Source organism: Lissotriton vulgaris, chromosome 2_1 (genome assembly GCF_964263255.1).
Source record: "Lissotriton vulgaris chromosome 2_1, aLisVul1.2, whole genome shotgun sequence".
Lineage (NCBI taxonomy): Eukaryota > Metazoa > Chordata > Amphibia > Caudata > Salamandridae > Lissotriton > Lissotriton vulgaris.
The window spans coordinates 811,159,809-811,176,617 of record NC_141687.1 but is presented as its reverse complement, the minus strand read 5'-3'; the positions used below and the strand labels follow the sequence as shown (position 1 = coordinate 811,176,617).

General features: G+C 45.1%; 1 protein-coding gene across 1 annotated transcript in view; it reads right to left on the bottom strand.

The window, feature by feature from the left end:
- Positions 1–15,144, bottom strand: part of AGPS (alkylglycerone phosphate synthase) — a 760,022-nt gene extending 744,878 nt beyond the window's left edge. The window contains exon 1 of the mRNA XM_086956197.1: positions 14,782–15,144. Within this exon, the coding sequence (XP_086812323.1) occupies positions 14,782–14,924 (143 nt within the window). The 5' untranslated portion in view covers positions 14,925–15,144. The remainder of the gene's footprint in view (positions 1–14,781) is intronic.
- Between the last annotated feature and the right edge of the window lie 1,665 nt (positions 15,145–16,809).

Genomic DNA, 16,809 nt, shown 5'->3' with positions numbered 1-16,809 from the left:
ATCCAGGTAAATACTGGCGTGACATTCTCTTCCGCCATATTTACACCTAGAGTTCTTAATCCAGAGTGTCTTGTAAACCCGGTCCGATTTTTTCTAGACATACGACCCCCTCCATTGGGACCTTTTCTTTTGACCGGATTCGAACACCATTATGACTGCGTGTGAAAAATTAAGCCGGCAAGCACTGTTGCGCCCTCCGTGAAGGGGTTTCAGGGGCCTAGGACCCCATCTCCGGGCCCCGCAGAAGACGAAGTCAGGGAGCCCGTGAAGGTGGGTGGAGCCCAGGACCTCATCCATGGGCCCTGGTGTCGGCAGAGAGGAGAGGGGGGAAAAGAGTCCCACACAGAAAGAGGAAGGAGGGGGGAGTGCCGTCGCACTCCTCAAGGCACTGCCCAACCGGCTGCAGCATCCGTGTTTGCCGGCAGGAGCAGGCAAAGCAGACTGAAGAGCTGGCCATTACAGTAAAAAGGCAGTTCTCGCCATTGCGGTGTCAAGTCTTGAACTAAACACACTAGCCAGTTGTCCGCTCACATGCTTTCCATAAAAACTTGCAGCCAGCTGATGCACCAGCAACTGCATTCGGCAATTACTCGTCCCGGTTAGCCAGCCAGAAATGTATGTGGTATTTATATTATGTGGCAAACACACAAAATGTGATGGGAGGAATGCTTGCACTTTGTCGGACTACTGGCAAACAATGGAGGTAGCATTCCTGTCCATCACTCTTATTTCCCACCATGCTACCTCAGTTTGGGCTCAGCCATATGCAAATCAGTCTTGACTCCGCTCCAACAGCAACAGTAACGTCCACAATGCCAGGCAATGTCCTCCATGAACGGAAAACAAGCAACCCAAGACCAAATTCATTCTTATTAGGGCTCATCAGTCAGGTATAACTTGGTTTCAGTGGCACAGTGAGCATGGGAGCCACGTCTGGGCATAGCCTTGCCCCTTAGGGCAGTACATCAAACACACAAGTATATGGTGTGAAGCTAGCTGAAAGGAAACCGAGCACTGTAAAGGGTCAAAGGAAAAGTGACAGTCAGTATGTGATATGAGGGTAGCTGGTTAGTAGACTCTTGCTTTATCACGTGTAGTGGTCATTAAAGAGGTGAGTCTTCGGTGCAATTTTAAATTGAAGATGGATTTAGACAGTCCTGGTTGAGAATAGGGAAATTGTTCCAGATTCTAGGTGCAGAGTTGGAGAAGTCCAGTTTCTGTGTTTTTTACACTTCTTTGTCACCAGTATGATGGTGTCCTGACTGTCTGTGTGCCGAGGCCACTGGAGAGGGTGAGCTTGTCAGCCAGGTAGGCAGGTGTGCCGGTCATGATTGTTTTGTAGATGATGGAGTGGACTTTTTTTTTATGGTGTGGATTGCAAAGGGGGAGCCAGCTAGTCCGCTCACCAAACAGTTCTTGCCTCAACCAGTCCATCCAGCAGTCCCACCATACCCATCAGCATTAATTTGTCTTGAACCGGTCTTTCAGCTACAAGACAGTCAATTGTGCCATCTGAAACCCGCTTGAGCAGTCAGTTGTGGTACACAATACTTCTGTCAGCAGTGAGCTGTGGCATCTCTCATTAATGTCAGTAGTCAACGGTGGCACCTACCAGTCTAATCAGCAGTGTCACAGCCCAACATTGTCTGCAGTCAGCTGCAGCACCTCCCAAATGCTGCTAGCTGCAGAACCTCCGGACACTTTCAGCAATCAGCTGCGGCCAACTGCCACCAAGCAGCGTTTCCAGAACAATACCATTCTGTACAAACAGTCAGTAGGCGTTGCACCAATAACTCCTATCTGTTCTTGACCCTACCCCATCTACCAACTGTTGTACGATAATCTTTTTATTATATCATCTAAGGTGAGGTCATGAGGAAAGGTGCATTTTGTGGCGTTTAGGACAGCCTAGATTGACAATTTGTAGGCAAAACTACTATTAAAACAAACTGTGCCCCCAGATGACGCTAAAGTCTCAAGAACCTGATTTGTTTATACTTGGAACAAAACAAATTTCATCAAGGCACTTCAAGAAGAGTATGTTCCCATTGACGCCTTCCAGCTTCAGCGCCACCTCTGCCGCATGCCTCAGACACCTACATTAAATATTTCTGAAGGTCAAAGAGAAATGATCACTGGTCTGCTCCTGAGACTCCTCTGACCCCTGTACTGGGCTTGGAAGCCGAATTGGGCCAGTGTTCTGTATCTCACTGAAGGAAGAGGGTCACTAAGACACTAGCAAGGCAGTAAGATGAATGGTAGGGATATTATATTCAAAGGAATGTTTCTCCTCCCCAGGACCAAAGGAAATTTACAGAAGAGTTTTTGAAAAGTCCTCTTCGTTTGAGAGGAACAGCTACAAAACAGCCCAATGAGACTGCCCCGTTAAACCATACGACTGTAGTGAAGTGAGAAACTAGTTAACTAAAACTACCAACAATCAAACAAAAAACATTGTCAGTGAAGAAACCGGGGTTAATCAGAAAAAGCGTACCATTTTTTGACAACATTTTTTTTAAAAAAGAGCTCTAATAAGCAATTGGGGGTTGTGAGAAGTTGATACTACATTACTGTGCAAAAAGGTATTTGATTCAAGGTGTTCGGTAACTTTATACAAATCCCTCAAACATTCGCAACCAAATACATTTGTTAAGAGTGAATCTTAACTGTTTAAAGGAGAAATAAAAAAAAGATTGGGCACATACAAAATCTGTTAGTCTACCAAAAAAAAGAAAAAAAAAGTCACCCTTGCTTAAAACAAACTTCACCCGTTGAGAAATATCGAGACGGATCTGTCATGACTCATATTGCACGCTGTTAGCTGCGAGGAGCACCTCAACCGAGCTGTCATTTAAAATGAAGGACCACTCTGGCTCGAGTTTCACCACTGTGGAGAGTGTTTCAAAACAGCTTCCCTATATTCAAACGTACAGAACAGCAGACTTCGTTGCGCTATACTTCGCATAACCACAGACAACCAGAGTGTTTTATAGGCAGATGATTCACTGTGGAAAAAACCAGAAGGATCGACTTCGGTTTGGTGAAAGGAAGCGATCACTCGTTTAACTAATGGAATATTTCAACCTCTAACGCCGTCCCTCATCGGAGCCCCAAACTGTCATCAGAAAAATCTTGCTACCTACGGAATATGTAAGAAACCACAGCTTGCGCCTACAGTACGTTAAATCGTAGTAAGAAACAAAACAATAATGACCCTCGGGCGAGTTACTGACTCATTACCTGAACAAAACCATTAAGAGCAGTTGTTTATTTTCTGTTATTTGCCAAAGTTACTAAACGACAGTCCAAACTCCTCTTGGAGCACTGCAAACACGGCCTCGGGCCAAGTGAGGCACATTATAAAGGGAAATGGGAAACACTCCATCCTAGAGACCTAATGAAACATAACTGACGCCTAGAATAACAATCTGAGCACCTGAGTGCCTTGTGCAAAGTCTCCACATGGTTTATGGAGGCTCTACGTGTTGCGTCGTATTAAAGCCTGCTGTACCACCTAAGTGTTGGACGTGGGAGCCCGGCCAGGATACTTGGCCAGGTTGGGGAGGTATGAGTGTGTGTTCTGTTTGTGTGCTGGGGCCTAGCATAAGAGGAGCAGCCGATATTATGTGCAGACTGACACGAGTAAGAGCTGCAGACTGACACGAGTAAGAGCTGACCTGGCAAATGGGAACTTGCAGTGGTATAATGAGGCCTAGTATAGTGGGTCTAATATGTGGGAGGCTTAAGGCTGGCATGTGACAGACCTTGCACTCCTCCTTCATTTGAGGAATACGTAGACAGTCTCTGAATTTAGACAACAGTTTGCAACATTAAGCATATTAATGTTGCAGGAAACATGGGCAAGTGAACTAGAATAGTTCTGAGTTATACATTAGCTCACAATAAAAGTGAGAAAGTGTGACCCAAAGTGAAAAGGAGCACTGAAACGTGCGTATAGAAAGCATGATCGCCAGGCAAAATGTAAAACATTAAATGTTATTGCTTGAAATAAGGTTAATCAAAACAGCGTGACAGAGAGAGAGAATTTTTAAAGAGGTGTTATTATTGGTGTCTGAACCCCACCCCACCACCAAGGGATCAAGGAGAGAGGACATTGAGACAAAGAGAAAAAGGTCTGGCTTCAATATGCCAATTTATGTAAAAATATTGTAAGTGAACCCAAGTAGTGTATAATTATGTTGCAAGTTTGTGGAACAGAAAGTCAGCTTTTTGATTACACATTAAGGACTTGATTATAAGTTCAGCGGTCCGACCGCTGCAGCCTCTAGAAGACTGCAGTGTAGGCGGTCTTACAACCTCCATATTATGAGTTGGCCGCAGTGCCCATGGGGGCCTCCGGTGGTCTTGAGGGGGTTGTGGATGATTTTCCATATATATTGATGCCTGTGTGAGTATTTCGACTGCACATGTCGAATGTACACACATGCATGATACACGTGGAAAAATACCACCTACCCATTGTCGGAGTCTGGCTCATAAGTGGGCAGTACAGGCAATGGGTATATGGTACAAAAAAGGACTTACCGGTATATTTCCGCAAACAGGGTCGTATTCTTTGGGATGTAGATTAGGGGTGGGCATAATTTGCGTAGTCGCGCTACGCAAAGCTCTGTGAAATGGTAAAAAATCTCTGAGCACGCAGAAGTTCCGCGAACACGCGGAATTGCTTGTTCCGCCCATTCGTGATGCTTTTTTCCTGTTTGCGTGCTCGGGGAGAATTATCTTTTGAACACGAATTTTGAAAGCGCAAACAAGCAAAAAATTCTGCAAAGTCACGGAACCACCGCGTTGGGCTCGCCGGAAAGCCAACTCCTAATACAAACTGCGGTGGCACTGCTCAGTACCACTCTATGGTAGCTGATTTTTCCTGAATGCAGCCATCTGCGGATGGCTGGTGGTGTCAACGGTTCGCCACTGATCTTTGCTAAGGCAATCTGACAATCTCGTAATACAGCGGTCAGACCACCGAGATCGCTGCAGTTGGACCGCACCACTGCTACAGCTGTTCCCGAACTACCAAACTCGTAGTCAGGCCCCAAGTAGAAACTTTCAGTGGAAACTACGATATAGTTTCACATCAATATGACATACTTGAAATAAAATCAAAGACCTGAACCAGTGGTTAAATTGCTGAGAGCAGAACCAGAAGAACAAGTTAAAATCGTGGCACTGTTGTCAATAACAGTGTATGTTTCTGAACCGATAATTTCATATGTGTGAGCATGAAATTGTAAATGTGCGTGCGTGCGACTGTGTAATGTCATCAGCAAAACAAATTTGAAAATGTAAATTTATAGTAGGAAATTGTGCACTCTAGTACTGTCCCAAAGCTATTCCTGGGCCTGCCAATCACATTGGTTTCTATCGTTTCAATAAAAACCTCTACAACATTCTATTTCAAGGACAGAAACTAATTTTTGACATACTACTATGGAATAACAAATATCAGCAAAGCCAATAGGTCTCACCTACGGGCTAGCTATTGCCTCTGGGTGGGTGGATGGGTGTCGATAACAGGGGGCAAGGGTGGGTAACAGGACAGTTAAAAAAGAGCTATGAAGCAGCCAGCACTGATCACTTCATAGCGTTTCTCTTTTTTTTTTTTCTGGGAGGGGAAAAGAAGCCGGGACGGGAGGAAGGGTGTTGGGGGGAGAAGAAAGAGGGACAGGAGGGTGGGAGGCAAACACATTTTTGAAATCGCCATGACGCAGCCTGCATTCGTCGGATCATAGTGCATTAAAAAAAAATTGTGCCTGAATCACAATGTGAGCAGAGTATGGCCAGCGGAGGGATACTAATTACATTCTGTGCTTGGTCCATGCACCACCAGAAGAAAAACAAGTCATGAACAGCAACCACTACCCAATTAAAAGGCAGTAAAGAAGAGTGACAACACTGCAAACAAATGGAAAGTAATGAGCTGATTCCAAGCCCATTATAGACGATATGAGTCTCCCAAGTAGGAGCACATGCTCACACAGGAGAGACCTAAAAGTCACCCCCTATGTGTCTTGGCGCCTAGTCTAGGTTATATAAAATGCCGGAAATAAAGATAAAATAGTTTCAAACAAAATTTGGGTTGGATCAAGAGAGGAGCAGGGTTCGACCAATTCGCTCTTCACGTACTGTACAAACAAAGTAAACTACAGACTGGCAGTTGAAATCATTCAGGTGCCTGTAAACGTGTGTTTTATTTAAAAAAACAGCCAATCCAATTGGAAGTAGAGATATATGTGGATACATGGTGCATGTATGCACTTACCTACCTATATAATGTATTTTATTTCACCATTATTGACACAATGGAAGTTTGAAAATGTATACATGTTTATGTTTTTTATGATACTATAATACTCCTACAGTTGGGATCAACCATAAACACGACTGAAAAACAATCTGCCTTTTTGAAAACCTAAACATAGAAAGGATGAAATTACAAACTTCTGTAGATTAAAATTGTAAAAAGAAGTGAGAGAAAACATGGTACTAGAGTGGAAAAGGACAGTACTCACCGACAAATTACACTAGTAAACATTTTTTTTAATTGGCGAGTGTGAAATCTAAAACATTTGATCATTATTCAATGAATTCCTTTTTATAGTAAAACCCAAGTAGACGACAGGCCAGAAAAAGGAACTGTGGGAAGATTGTAGTACCTAAATGTGCAGTAAATGTGTACTACGAAAAGAATTAGGATTATTTTAGATTTAAAAAAAATACTAGCATATGTATACTGTATTGTTGGTGTTGCCCCGGTTCTGCAGATTTACTTAAATATGTTTTCCTTGGCTAACCACCTGTGTGAGAAGTTCTCTTGTAGAGGTGCATCTCAATAGTGGAAAAGAGGATAGGATATTAGCAGTGAGCAGAAGAGGCATCACAGGTACATTAGCATAGTAGCAAAGGCGCAATGAAAATCCACCGGGCTCAACAGTACAGCAGTCAGGATATATGGGAACAGGATGGGGATACATACAGATTGTTATGGTAATGCCAACCACTGTGCTGTCCATTTTGCGAGAATCAAAGGTTTGGAATGCCGCCATTGTGGACAAAAAAATCGAGTATCCAAGAAGGTGCTCCAATCAACAAATCTGAATATACAACAGACTTATCACATTATCGCACAACTAAGCCTTGTTTTCAGCAGGCATACTTAGCAACAAGTGCAACAACAACGCAAAACGTGGCCACATAAATTCAGAACCACTATGTCACGAGCAGTAGTGTTTACACTGTAGGTGCCACAATGAATGTGAACCCAAAGCTTGTTAGTGCAATTCATTTCCTTGCAGGAAAATTATTATTGCTGTTGATCGTTATATGGTCCATTGGAACTCGAGGAAAATATTTATATGTTTAAGGAAAAAATGAAGTTTAATCATCATATTTTGTGGTTTTCTATCAAACTCTCAACAGTGACTACTTTATTTGTGTTGATTTATTGTGCACCTTATCTTCCACTGACGATATGCACATCATATTCTCTTTGCCAGCAGGCATATGCCAGCGGCAGTCCAAAATCTCAACTGTCTGATGGCTATCAGGCACCGGATGACTCTTCACTCTCTAATGATAAACTCTTCAAAAACTGAGGTTCTCTTCTTTACCACCTCCTCTGCACCGTACCTACTCTCATGTTCTCCTGGCAGCCCCTCCAATAACAAGAACTTAGGAGTATTATTAAACTGCAAGATAAAAGATAATACTGGAGAAATGTATTAACCCCCCAAACTAAGAACAGTTTGATATTGTTAGGCTCTGGTCCTTTTGACATATTTATCCCCAAACTTTTTGCCTTTTGCCTCCTATTTTTCTGACCCTTTTTTTCATTGGCTATATGATTCCGGGCCCTTTACCACTGCTGATCAGTCCTAAAGTGCATATGCTCTCTGTATAAAGAAGATATGATTGAGTATCCAAGATTGGCATATTTGATTTACTTTTAAGTCCCTAGTAAAGTGCACGGGGCTTTCAGCACCGTTTGTGCCTCCCACTTGAGTGGCCTGGTAAATGCATCTCAAACCAGCCGCCACAGTGTCTGTGTGCGCAGTTGTAAACTGCCATGTTGCCATGGCAAGAGCGCCTAATTGCCAGGCCCAAACCTTCCCATTTCTTATTTGTAAGGCACCCCTAAGGTAGGCCCATGGTACTCCCATAGGCAGGGTTCAGTGTATGTGAAGGGTAGGACATGTACTGGTGTGTGTGGCATGTCCTGATAGTGAAATACTGTGTATATTATTTTTTACTATTGAAAGGCTGTCTGTCCCATTGGCTATCAATAGGAGCTGCACTGTAACATTTTACATGTGTAATGTTCCATTGGGACAAGGTAGAAAATCGAGTTTAGGCTCTCTGAACTAAGAATCTATTGACGCACCTTTTTTGGGCATTTTCTTACTTCACCATCCTGTGTGCCTCTGGCTGTGTGTACTCAGTATCTGGTGATGGACTGACAGGAGCTGGGGATGTGCATTCACTATAGACAGTCACAAGGGTTGAAGTGTGTTCTGCCTTGCCTAGGTGACTCATCGCTGGGCTGAATAGACCTGGTCAGCATTTAGAGTGGTGGTAGGTGTTTTGCTTGCACCTGAATATGCTGTGTCTCCTTTTCACAATGCGGTCTCCGCCCCTGTGGTTAAGCTGCACCAGGGAGGATAGGACTGGTTTGGACAGGGATCAGAGACCCTTGCCACAAAGAGAACAATGACAAAATGGGATATATGTTTTGGACCTTAAACCCAAGAACTTTAGATTACTTCCAGGAACAAGAGGACCCTGACAAGAAGAGCGGAAGGACTGTGTGAAAAGCGCTGCCTTTTCTGAGGGGTTGGCCTGCAGTTGCTGCTTCTGTATGTGCTGGAGGAAAAGGACTGACTCTTTTCGTCCTGCTGTGGTATCCTGCTTGGGAAGGAAATCTCCAAGGGCTTGTGTGTGCTGACCTCCTGTTTCAGAAGCCCCAGGAACATCAAAGTCTTCCTATCATTATGCTTTCCATTTATTTGGATCTCCCCTGTGCTTTGCTTTTATTGAGAGCTCCACAGTGCTGGTCTTGTTAGGGAGCTTTCCTGGCGTGGAAACCTCCAGTGCGTCACTCTCGGGAAGTGGCTGTAATTATCACCACCGGTAAACCTGTGTGCCAGAAGCTGGGCTGAGCCCCCACCGACGGGAGAAACAGGCCCACGGGTAGACAAGATTTAGTAGCAGAGCCAGCGCTAAGAAAGCCCCCCCAGCATTGCCAGACAACCAACGCGGCTTCCCAGAGTACCGGCCGTCGCCCAGCAACCACAAGGGAGAGCCAACGTAGATGCAGCGCCATCACCGGGCCGTCCAACAAAGCAGCCGGCAAAACCAAGAGGAGTCTTCGGTGCATAGCACTCCCAGCTCATAAGGAAGGGAGCCCCACCTGCTTTGCGCCAGCCACACAGAACCGGCATGCCAACGTACTGCTGGTCGGAGCAATGCCTTGCACCTCCCACCTGTGAAGCCAAGAGGAGCTCCCCGAGCAGTAAGAGAGCTGGCTACCCACATCAAGGATTCAATCAATTTGTACAATTGTTCATGAAGTGGGTAAGTAACACAAATACTTAGAACAATAGATAATCATTAGACAATAGTGAAAGGTGTCCCAGTGAGAAAAACTCTTGAACCTAAACTGATGGTGAGATGTTATGTGACATATGTACAAGGTTTAAATTTTTAGAACATTTCAGCGACCATGGGAAATAAGACAATGTAATCCACACCACGTTATACAATCATTAGTACTGCATTATGGTTCACCTTGGTTAACTGTCGACTGCGTTTCGACCAAGTTTAGAATGTAGGGTCTCACCAGGACATAGAATTATCGGTACATCGAAAAGAAATGTGAGGATACCATCAGCGTGTGGACATAATGGGTAAAATTGCAAACTTCTTGGCAAGAGCTCTATATGTAAATGTACCTGAAGGGAGGCCTGCACTGCCTACTGTAAAAAAGCAGTGTCACTGTGAATGTAGTGAAATGAAAAAACTTCACAGGGAACCAAGCCGGGTGCTGTGAAAATAATTGAAGCAAGGCATAGTAATCAGTTGAGGCATAATTACACTGTTATATAGGACACCTGGCGGTGGATGGAACGTGGCGGTGGATGGAACAAAGTAAAAACTTACCCCATGTGAGGGTAGTGATAGGCAGGCAGAAGAAATGATGGAGCCGGCCAAGGAACTCGGCAATACTTTTGGCACTGAGAATTCTGATAAATAAGGCACTGTGTGAGAGAGAGAAATATGGTGGTGTAGTTCCCGGGAAGTGGCTGTAATCATCACCGCTGGTAAACCTGTGTGCCAGAAGCTGGGCTGAACCCCCACCGACAGGAGAAACAGGCCCATGGGCAGACAAGATATCGTAGCGGAGCCAGCGCTAAGAAAGCCCTCCAGCATTGCCAGGCAACCAACGCGGCCGCCCAGAGTCCCGGCCGTCGCCCAGCAACCACAAGGGAGAGCCGACGTAGATGCAGCGCCATCAGCGGGCTGTCCAACAAAGCAGCAGGAAAAACCAAGAGGAGTCCCCGGTGCGAGGCAGTGCAGGGCGCTCCCAGCTCGTAAGGAAAGGAGCCCCACCTGCTTTGCGCCAGCCACACAGAACCGGCATGGCGACGTACCGCTGGTCGGAGCAATGCCTCGCACCTCCCATCTGAGGAGCTCCCCGAGCAGTAAGGGCATTTTCGTTGGGGGCCTTGGTTTGCTTTAGCCGCATTTAAGGTGAACCACGGGCCAACGGCCCAATCACCCACCTCAGTGCCTGACACCGGGATGATGCACTCAGGGTCGCTAGCACTGAGGTGCTAAACACAACATGATGACCCTGGCACTTTCCTCCACTGCCATTTGTGTTTAACCCATTGTGATCTATGCCTGTAGCTTACTTTCTCTGAAACCAGTATAACACGTTTCCTTGTGACAGGATCAATCTATATTGTGCAGAGATGATCTATGATAGAAACAGCTGAGAAGTGTGTATTGCAGTGCTCAAACTGTTACACTTATGACAATTGCCTAGTTGGCAAACTGATTGGGATTTATGTGACGGTGGTCTAATGTGTTTTGCCTATAATACAGAGGATATTTTTATATAACTGTTGTATATTGATTCTTCTTGTAATATGGCTGACAGTAGTCATTAGCCCTTCCTTAGTGTTTTCACCTCCTAAGCCTCCCAGAATACCTGTGAGTGTTCTAACCTGTACCAGAGTTCTACCAGTGTCAGTTGATGGTCTGGTCAGCTGGCGAGGTTTTGTACTCAGCTGTGTCCTACAATAAATCTACATGTAATCAACTAGAAGTATCTTGTCATCTATCACCATTCTATTTACAACATTTTGGCAACGTTTTCTGCTGATGCCTATTAGTTGTTTTGAGTGTTGTGTCTCACCTCACACTTCACTTTTACACTCTTTACCCCAAAATGCTCTTTTGCCTTCATGAACTAAACATAGTTCATGTCGTCTTAGACCTCCTATCTGTCTTTAATAATACTGTTGCTGTCTCCCATACTTTAAGCGTTATTGTTTTTATGTTTGTTTTATTTCTTTTCTGTAAAGGAGGAAGATGTGTTGTATATAGATTCTTCTTGTAATATGGCTGACAGTAGTCATTAGCCCTTCCTTAGTGTTTTCACCTCCTAAGCCTCCCAGAATACCTGTGAGTGTTCTAAGCTGTACCAGAGTGTTCTACCAGTGTCAGTTGATGGTCTGGTCAGCTGGCGAGGTTTTGTACTCAGCTGTGTCCTACATTAAATTTACATGTAATCAACTAGAAGTATCTTGTCATCTATCACCATTCTATTTACAACAATAACCTTGGGTGGAGTCTCTTTTGTGGTGTGCCTAGTGTGTCACTGGTGTGAGTGTGTTGCACAAACGCTTTACACATTGCCTTTGTGATAAGCCTGACTGTTCTACCAAGCTACCAAGGCGGTGAGCAGGGGTTATCTTGTGTGTGTAACTCCCTTACCCTGACTAGAGTGGTGGGTTCTGCCTGGCTTAGGTGCATACCCTAGCCAACCAGAAACCCCATTTCAAACATATCATCTGATATCCATAAGAAAAATCAGCCAACATCTTTTCTTCAAAGCTGGAAAACCCATAATTAATACATTCGTTTTCAGGAAGCTGGAGTACTGCTATTGCCTGCTGAGGGGTCTATCCAAACATACATCTGATACCTGGAATAAAATGATTCATGTTGCCACAAGGGCATACTTTAACCTGCCCACAAGGCACTGTAACTAGACACAGACACCGGACAGAGAAGTTATTAGCCAAGCACATGGTAGTTTACAAAATATACACTCTGGTATACAACACCATTCATGGCTCTCCTCTTGCCTACCTTTCTCAGCTGAAATCACATCACACATAACTACTCAATCCCTGTGGTCTATTAACCAGCGCCTCTTCACTGTGCAAAGGCCCAATGCACTCATTCAGGCTTCTGTTCCTTCCAGCTTCTTCTGTGGGAATCTCTCCCATTCCACATAAGGGCTACTCTGCCCAATAAGAAAATGTAAACAATTGAAACATTTTTAACCCCTTCGCTGTGGCGGCTATTCCGCCGCAGCGCTAGAGGAGGGGAGGGGGAAGGAGGAGGGGAGGAGGGGGAAGGAGGAGGGGAGGAGGGGGAAGGAGGAGGGGAGGAGGGGGAAGGAGGAGGGGAGGAGGGGGAAGGAGGAGGGGAGGAGGGGGAAGGAGGAGGGGAGGAGGGGGAAGGAGGAGGGGAGGAGGGGGAAGGAGGAGGGGAGGGGGAAGGAGGAGGGGAGGGGGAAGGAGGAGGGGAGGGGGAAGGAGGAGGGGAGGGGGTCGCGCGGCGGTCCTATGCTTCTGACGGAACCGCTCCGTCACAGCTCGCGGGCGAGCTGTGCTTGTGACGGAACGGTTCCGTCACGAACCCGCCCGCCCATTAAACCGTCAGCGCAGGCGCGGAATTCGCACCGCGCAGGCGCGGCGAGCGGGCTGTGATGGAACCGTTTCGTCACAAGCACAGCTCACCCGTGGCTTGTGACGGAGCGGTTCCGTCACAAGCATGCAACGGGTTAAAACTACCCTCTTCTCTATATCAAAAATGAAACCAGCACTAGCACAACAACTTAGATGCAAATATGTCTATAGTGTACATATTTGTAATTGCTGGTATCATTCTTCGCATGTAAATACTTGCAATATCGTATTCAGGGTTAAAGATACCGGACAATGTCGCTACTAAATTAATAGGACCACTAGAAATGTGTTTCTGCAGCTGTGATATTTTCCGCATTAGTATGGATTTACAGCATTTGTAAATTAATCTGTCATCTGTTGCCAGTGCTTAAATTGTAAAAGAAAGCGTGCTGGTGTCCTACGTTCTGCTCAGTAGTCTGCGGCAGATGTAATTATATGTAGTGCCGCAAACATCAAGGCTGGGAGTCTTAATTCCCCCTCATGCTTCTTTACTGCTCTACCAGACACTCCATTCCCCTGTATGTCACGCTTACAGATACCAACTTTCTCCCTCTGGGACGGTTTGCCTTCTTTTTCTTCCTCCATCTTTATGATCTGTGTGTTATCCCTCTCTTGCACTAGTAAATATCTGATGCAGAAAAAATAATTGCCAGTCCCTAAAAATAAGTGCTGGTGGCCCTCACCTGATCAAACCAAACAATCTATTGCATAATATGCAGATTGTAAAAAGTGCTTTCACAAATGGACCGAAACTTAGTCAAAACGTGATTCCTGCGCAGTGGCAGGCCCTTTGCAAAGGTTGACTGGTCATATTGCAGTTGCTTAATGCTGTATATGGGTGTTTAATTACTACTCGTATGGGGAGATATATTCCTACCAAAACAAAGTAATACTATCACAGAATATCCTGCATTACACCGCCAAATATCCCTTTTCTTGCCAAATAATTTAGTCAGCCCTACTGCACATTGGGATCCTCCCCTGCCGCATAATTCTAGTGGCCCTACATATTATGTAAAAACAATCTTTGTGCTGTTCATCCATTTGTAACTGACTTAATGTAATGATTAATAGGTGGTTCCTCAAAAGTTATCTGCGACCTCACAGCAGAATGAGCTCAAGACACAGCAGCATTCTAAATGACATCAATGGTTCTAGAAATGACATCAAATAGGAATACTACAGACCCCTTGTGGCCCCACTTAAAAATAACTACTTAGTAACGTCAAGAATCTGGAGATAAAGGGAGACGGGTCCAAAAGTAAAAAGTCTGTTCTTATTCTAGTGTTTACATGAGCCCAACAACTTCTCATTCACTTATGGAGACATCACTTCATCTCTAGGATCATGGTTCCCATGCATGCCTCCCAGTCATGCTGCCCTTGCCTTTCTCTCTCCCTATGAAGCTGCACACCTGTTTCTTGCACGCCTCAGCGCATACTTCCCCGTCACCCCATACACCATACTAAGTATATCAACACTTCCATTCACTTCCCAGCAAAGCCCTCCACACGTATTTCTTTCTAATGCGACCCTAAATGCTTCTCATGGAAAGTGCCAGCATTCAACCTGTTAGGATGTTGTCATTCCACTTTTTACTATCGCATTGCTGACACTCTCCCGTTTCAGACGAAATGGCCCCCTTTTCTGGTGTATTCCTGCCAGCCCCCGCCCCCCAATCATTAATTGTGTCATCAACGCTTGGCTCTGCGCTGCTGCCTTTATGGTGTGTTGAAGCCTCCCACCACACCCCACTTCCCCTCAACCCAACCCCCTTTACCTCCTTCTGGGGACGCTGCTAGCCGCTGGCGGGGCGGGTGCTTTGCACAGACTAGGACTGGGCGACCCCCGCTCCGCCGGCCTCAGGTGCCCGCCGATGATCTTAAGCCGGCGCTGAGCCTGTGCAGCGCCAGAAGCATCCATGCTTCCGTGTTGTCCAGAGCCTGGAAGGTGAAAGGTTAGCGCGAGACAGGGGCTTCCCCAGCATGCACCTCACTGCATTCCTAGGCAACCGGCCCAGCGCAGCCGACTGCTGCGATTGGAAGAGAAAGATTGCATGTGACCAGTCACCAGAAGCAAGGAAAGGAGGGTGACAGCGGCGAGGCGAGGGTGACTGTCATCCGCACACCACCCCCGGGGAGCCGATGCAAGGGCGGTCCAGCAGAGGCATACTGGGAAATGAAAGGGGTTCTCAGCTAACCACATGTCACCGGGCCACTGTATTTCATTTCAGAGGCGTTCCTTTACGAAATGAAAGAATTCATGGGAGTTGTAGTCCTGGGTCACCCAATTAATCGAGAACATCTGAGAACGATCACGCAAATCTTACTACTGGAGATATATCGTCCTGATGATTGACGCGAGTCGTGGTGTCCCGTCCGTAGGATGTAAAAGCATCAGCAGAAGCGAACATAAAGCAGCGAGGTACAGCCAATGCCGGGCGGTGAAGTTTGAAAATGGTGGAGCGTAAACCCACCATCCAAAGGGCAGCATGTATGTGTGTTTACTCGACCTTACCAATGAGAGTTCGAGGGATACCATCCCAAAGATTGTTTTGTAAAAAGTTGGCCAATATGGTGCATTTGCCAGAAAATAGGCAGGGTTAATTGCATGGTCCCCCCTAAACAGAGGGGAAGTGTTGTACTCTGGATCAATTCTAATTCACGGATCCTGTTAGAAGAAACCCAATGTACATGTAATAATACCTCTAGGAATATATTTATGTATGTATGCATGCATGTACAATTAGATATATACAGGGTTATGTACATGTTTGCATACAAAAATGCACATTGTTAACATGCTTGTACACATAAATTGAAAGGTATGCATAAACAAATACATCTATGCATAGATGCTGCACAAAAAGGTTGCTCCGTGTAAGAATATAGGACACCGGCAGGGTGCACATGCAAACTAACGTGTCTCTTACTTCACTAATGGCATTGTTGTCATGTTAGTGTGGGGTGGTGGGTTATTACAGGAGATGAATATTTTTAAGTTTACGTATAATAAATGCTTCAAAATGCAGTTATATAATCTGATGCACTAAATTGAAATGCTTTTGCCTGTTTGAGCATCTATGTCATATTTTTATATGGTATTTGTTGCACAGTTTCCAGTTTGCATGACAATCAGTTTCAGGGCTCTCGCTCGTGCATGGGCTTTTAAAGGCCAGCCAGACCTTTGGCTTGGCTCTCCCTGTTAATTGTTGGGTCGCTCACCTTTACATACATACATATAGTCACATTTCACATATACAATCAGGAATATTAAAGACTGTATGGAACCATTAGGCGAAACATCAGAGAACAGATATAGCGCGAACGTTAAACGGGATGAAAAAGCAATAAAACCGGAGATTTAGGAATAGGTCAAATATGAGCAACATTTCTCAGCTTGTCGAAGCATGCACCGCCTGTGATAGCTGACATTGAGATATTTCTTCAATTCAGATTTCAAACAAGCTTTACGGTAATACAGTGGTCAGCAAATAAATGTAGGCAGAGAGAAGATGGAGATTGAAAGTATGGAGAAACAGCCCAAAAGAGAAAAGACTGGCAAACAAGGGGAAACTAGAAAGCTTGAGGGTGAGTTTGAAGTTAGATAAAGCCGTGCATGAGAGTGCACGAAATGAGCATTCTTTTTTTTTGGGTGTCCTGGCCTAGCAGAATAAAACGGGAGAGAAACAGGGTGTGGGACCGAAGAGGCGTAGTGAAAGAAATGAAATGCTGGTCGAGAGGAGAGAAACACACATTAAAAAAAAGACAAGTTAACACAAGTTATTGCTCAAGGCATTAATCTGAAT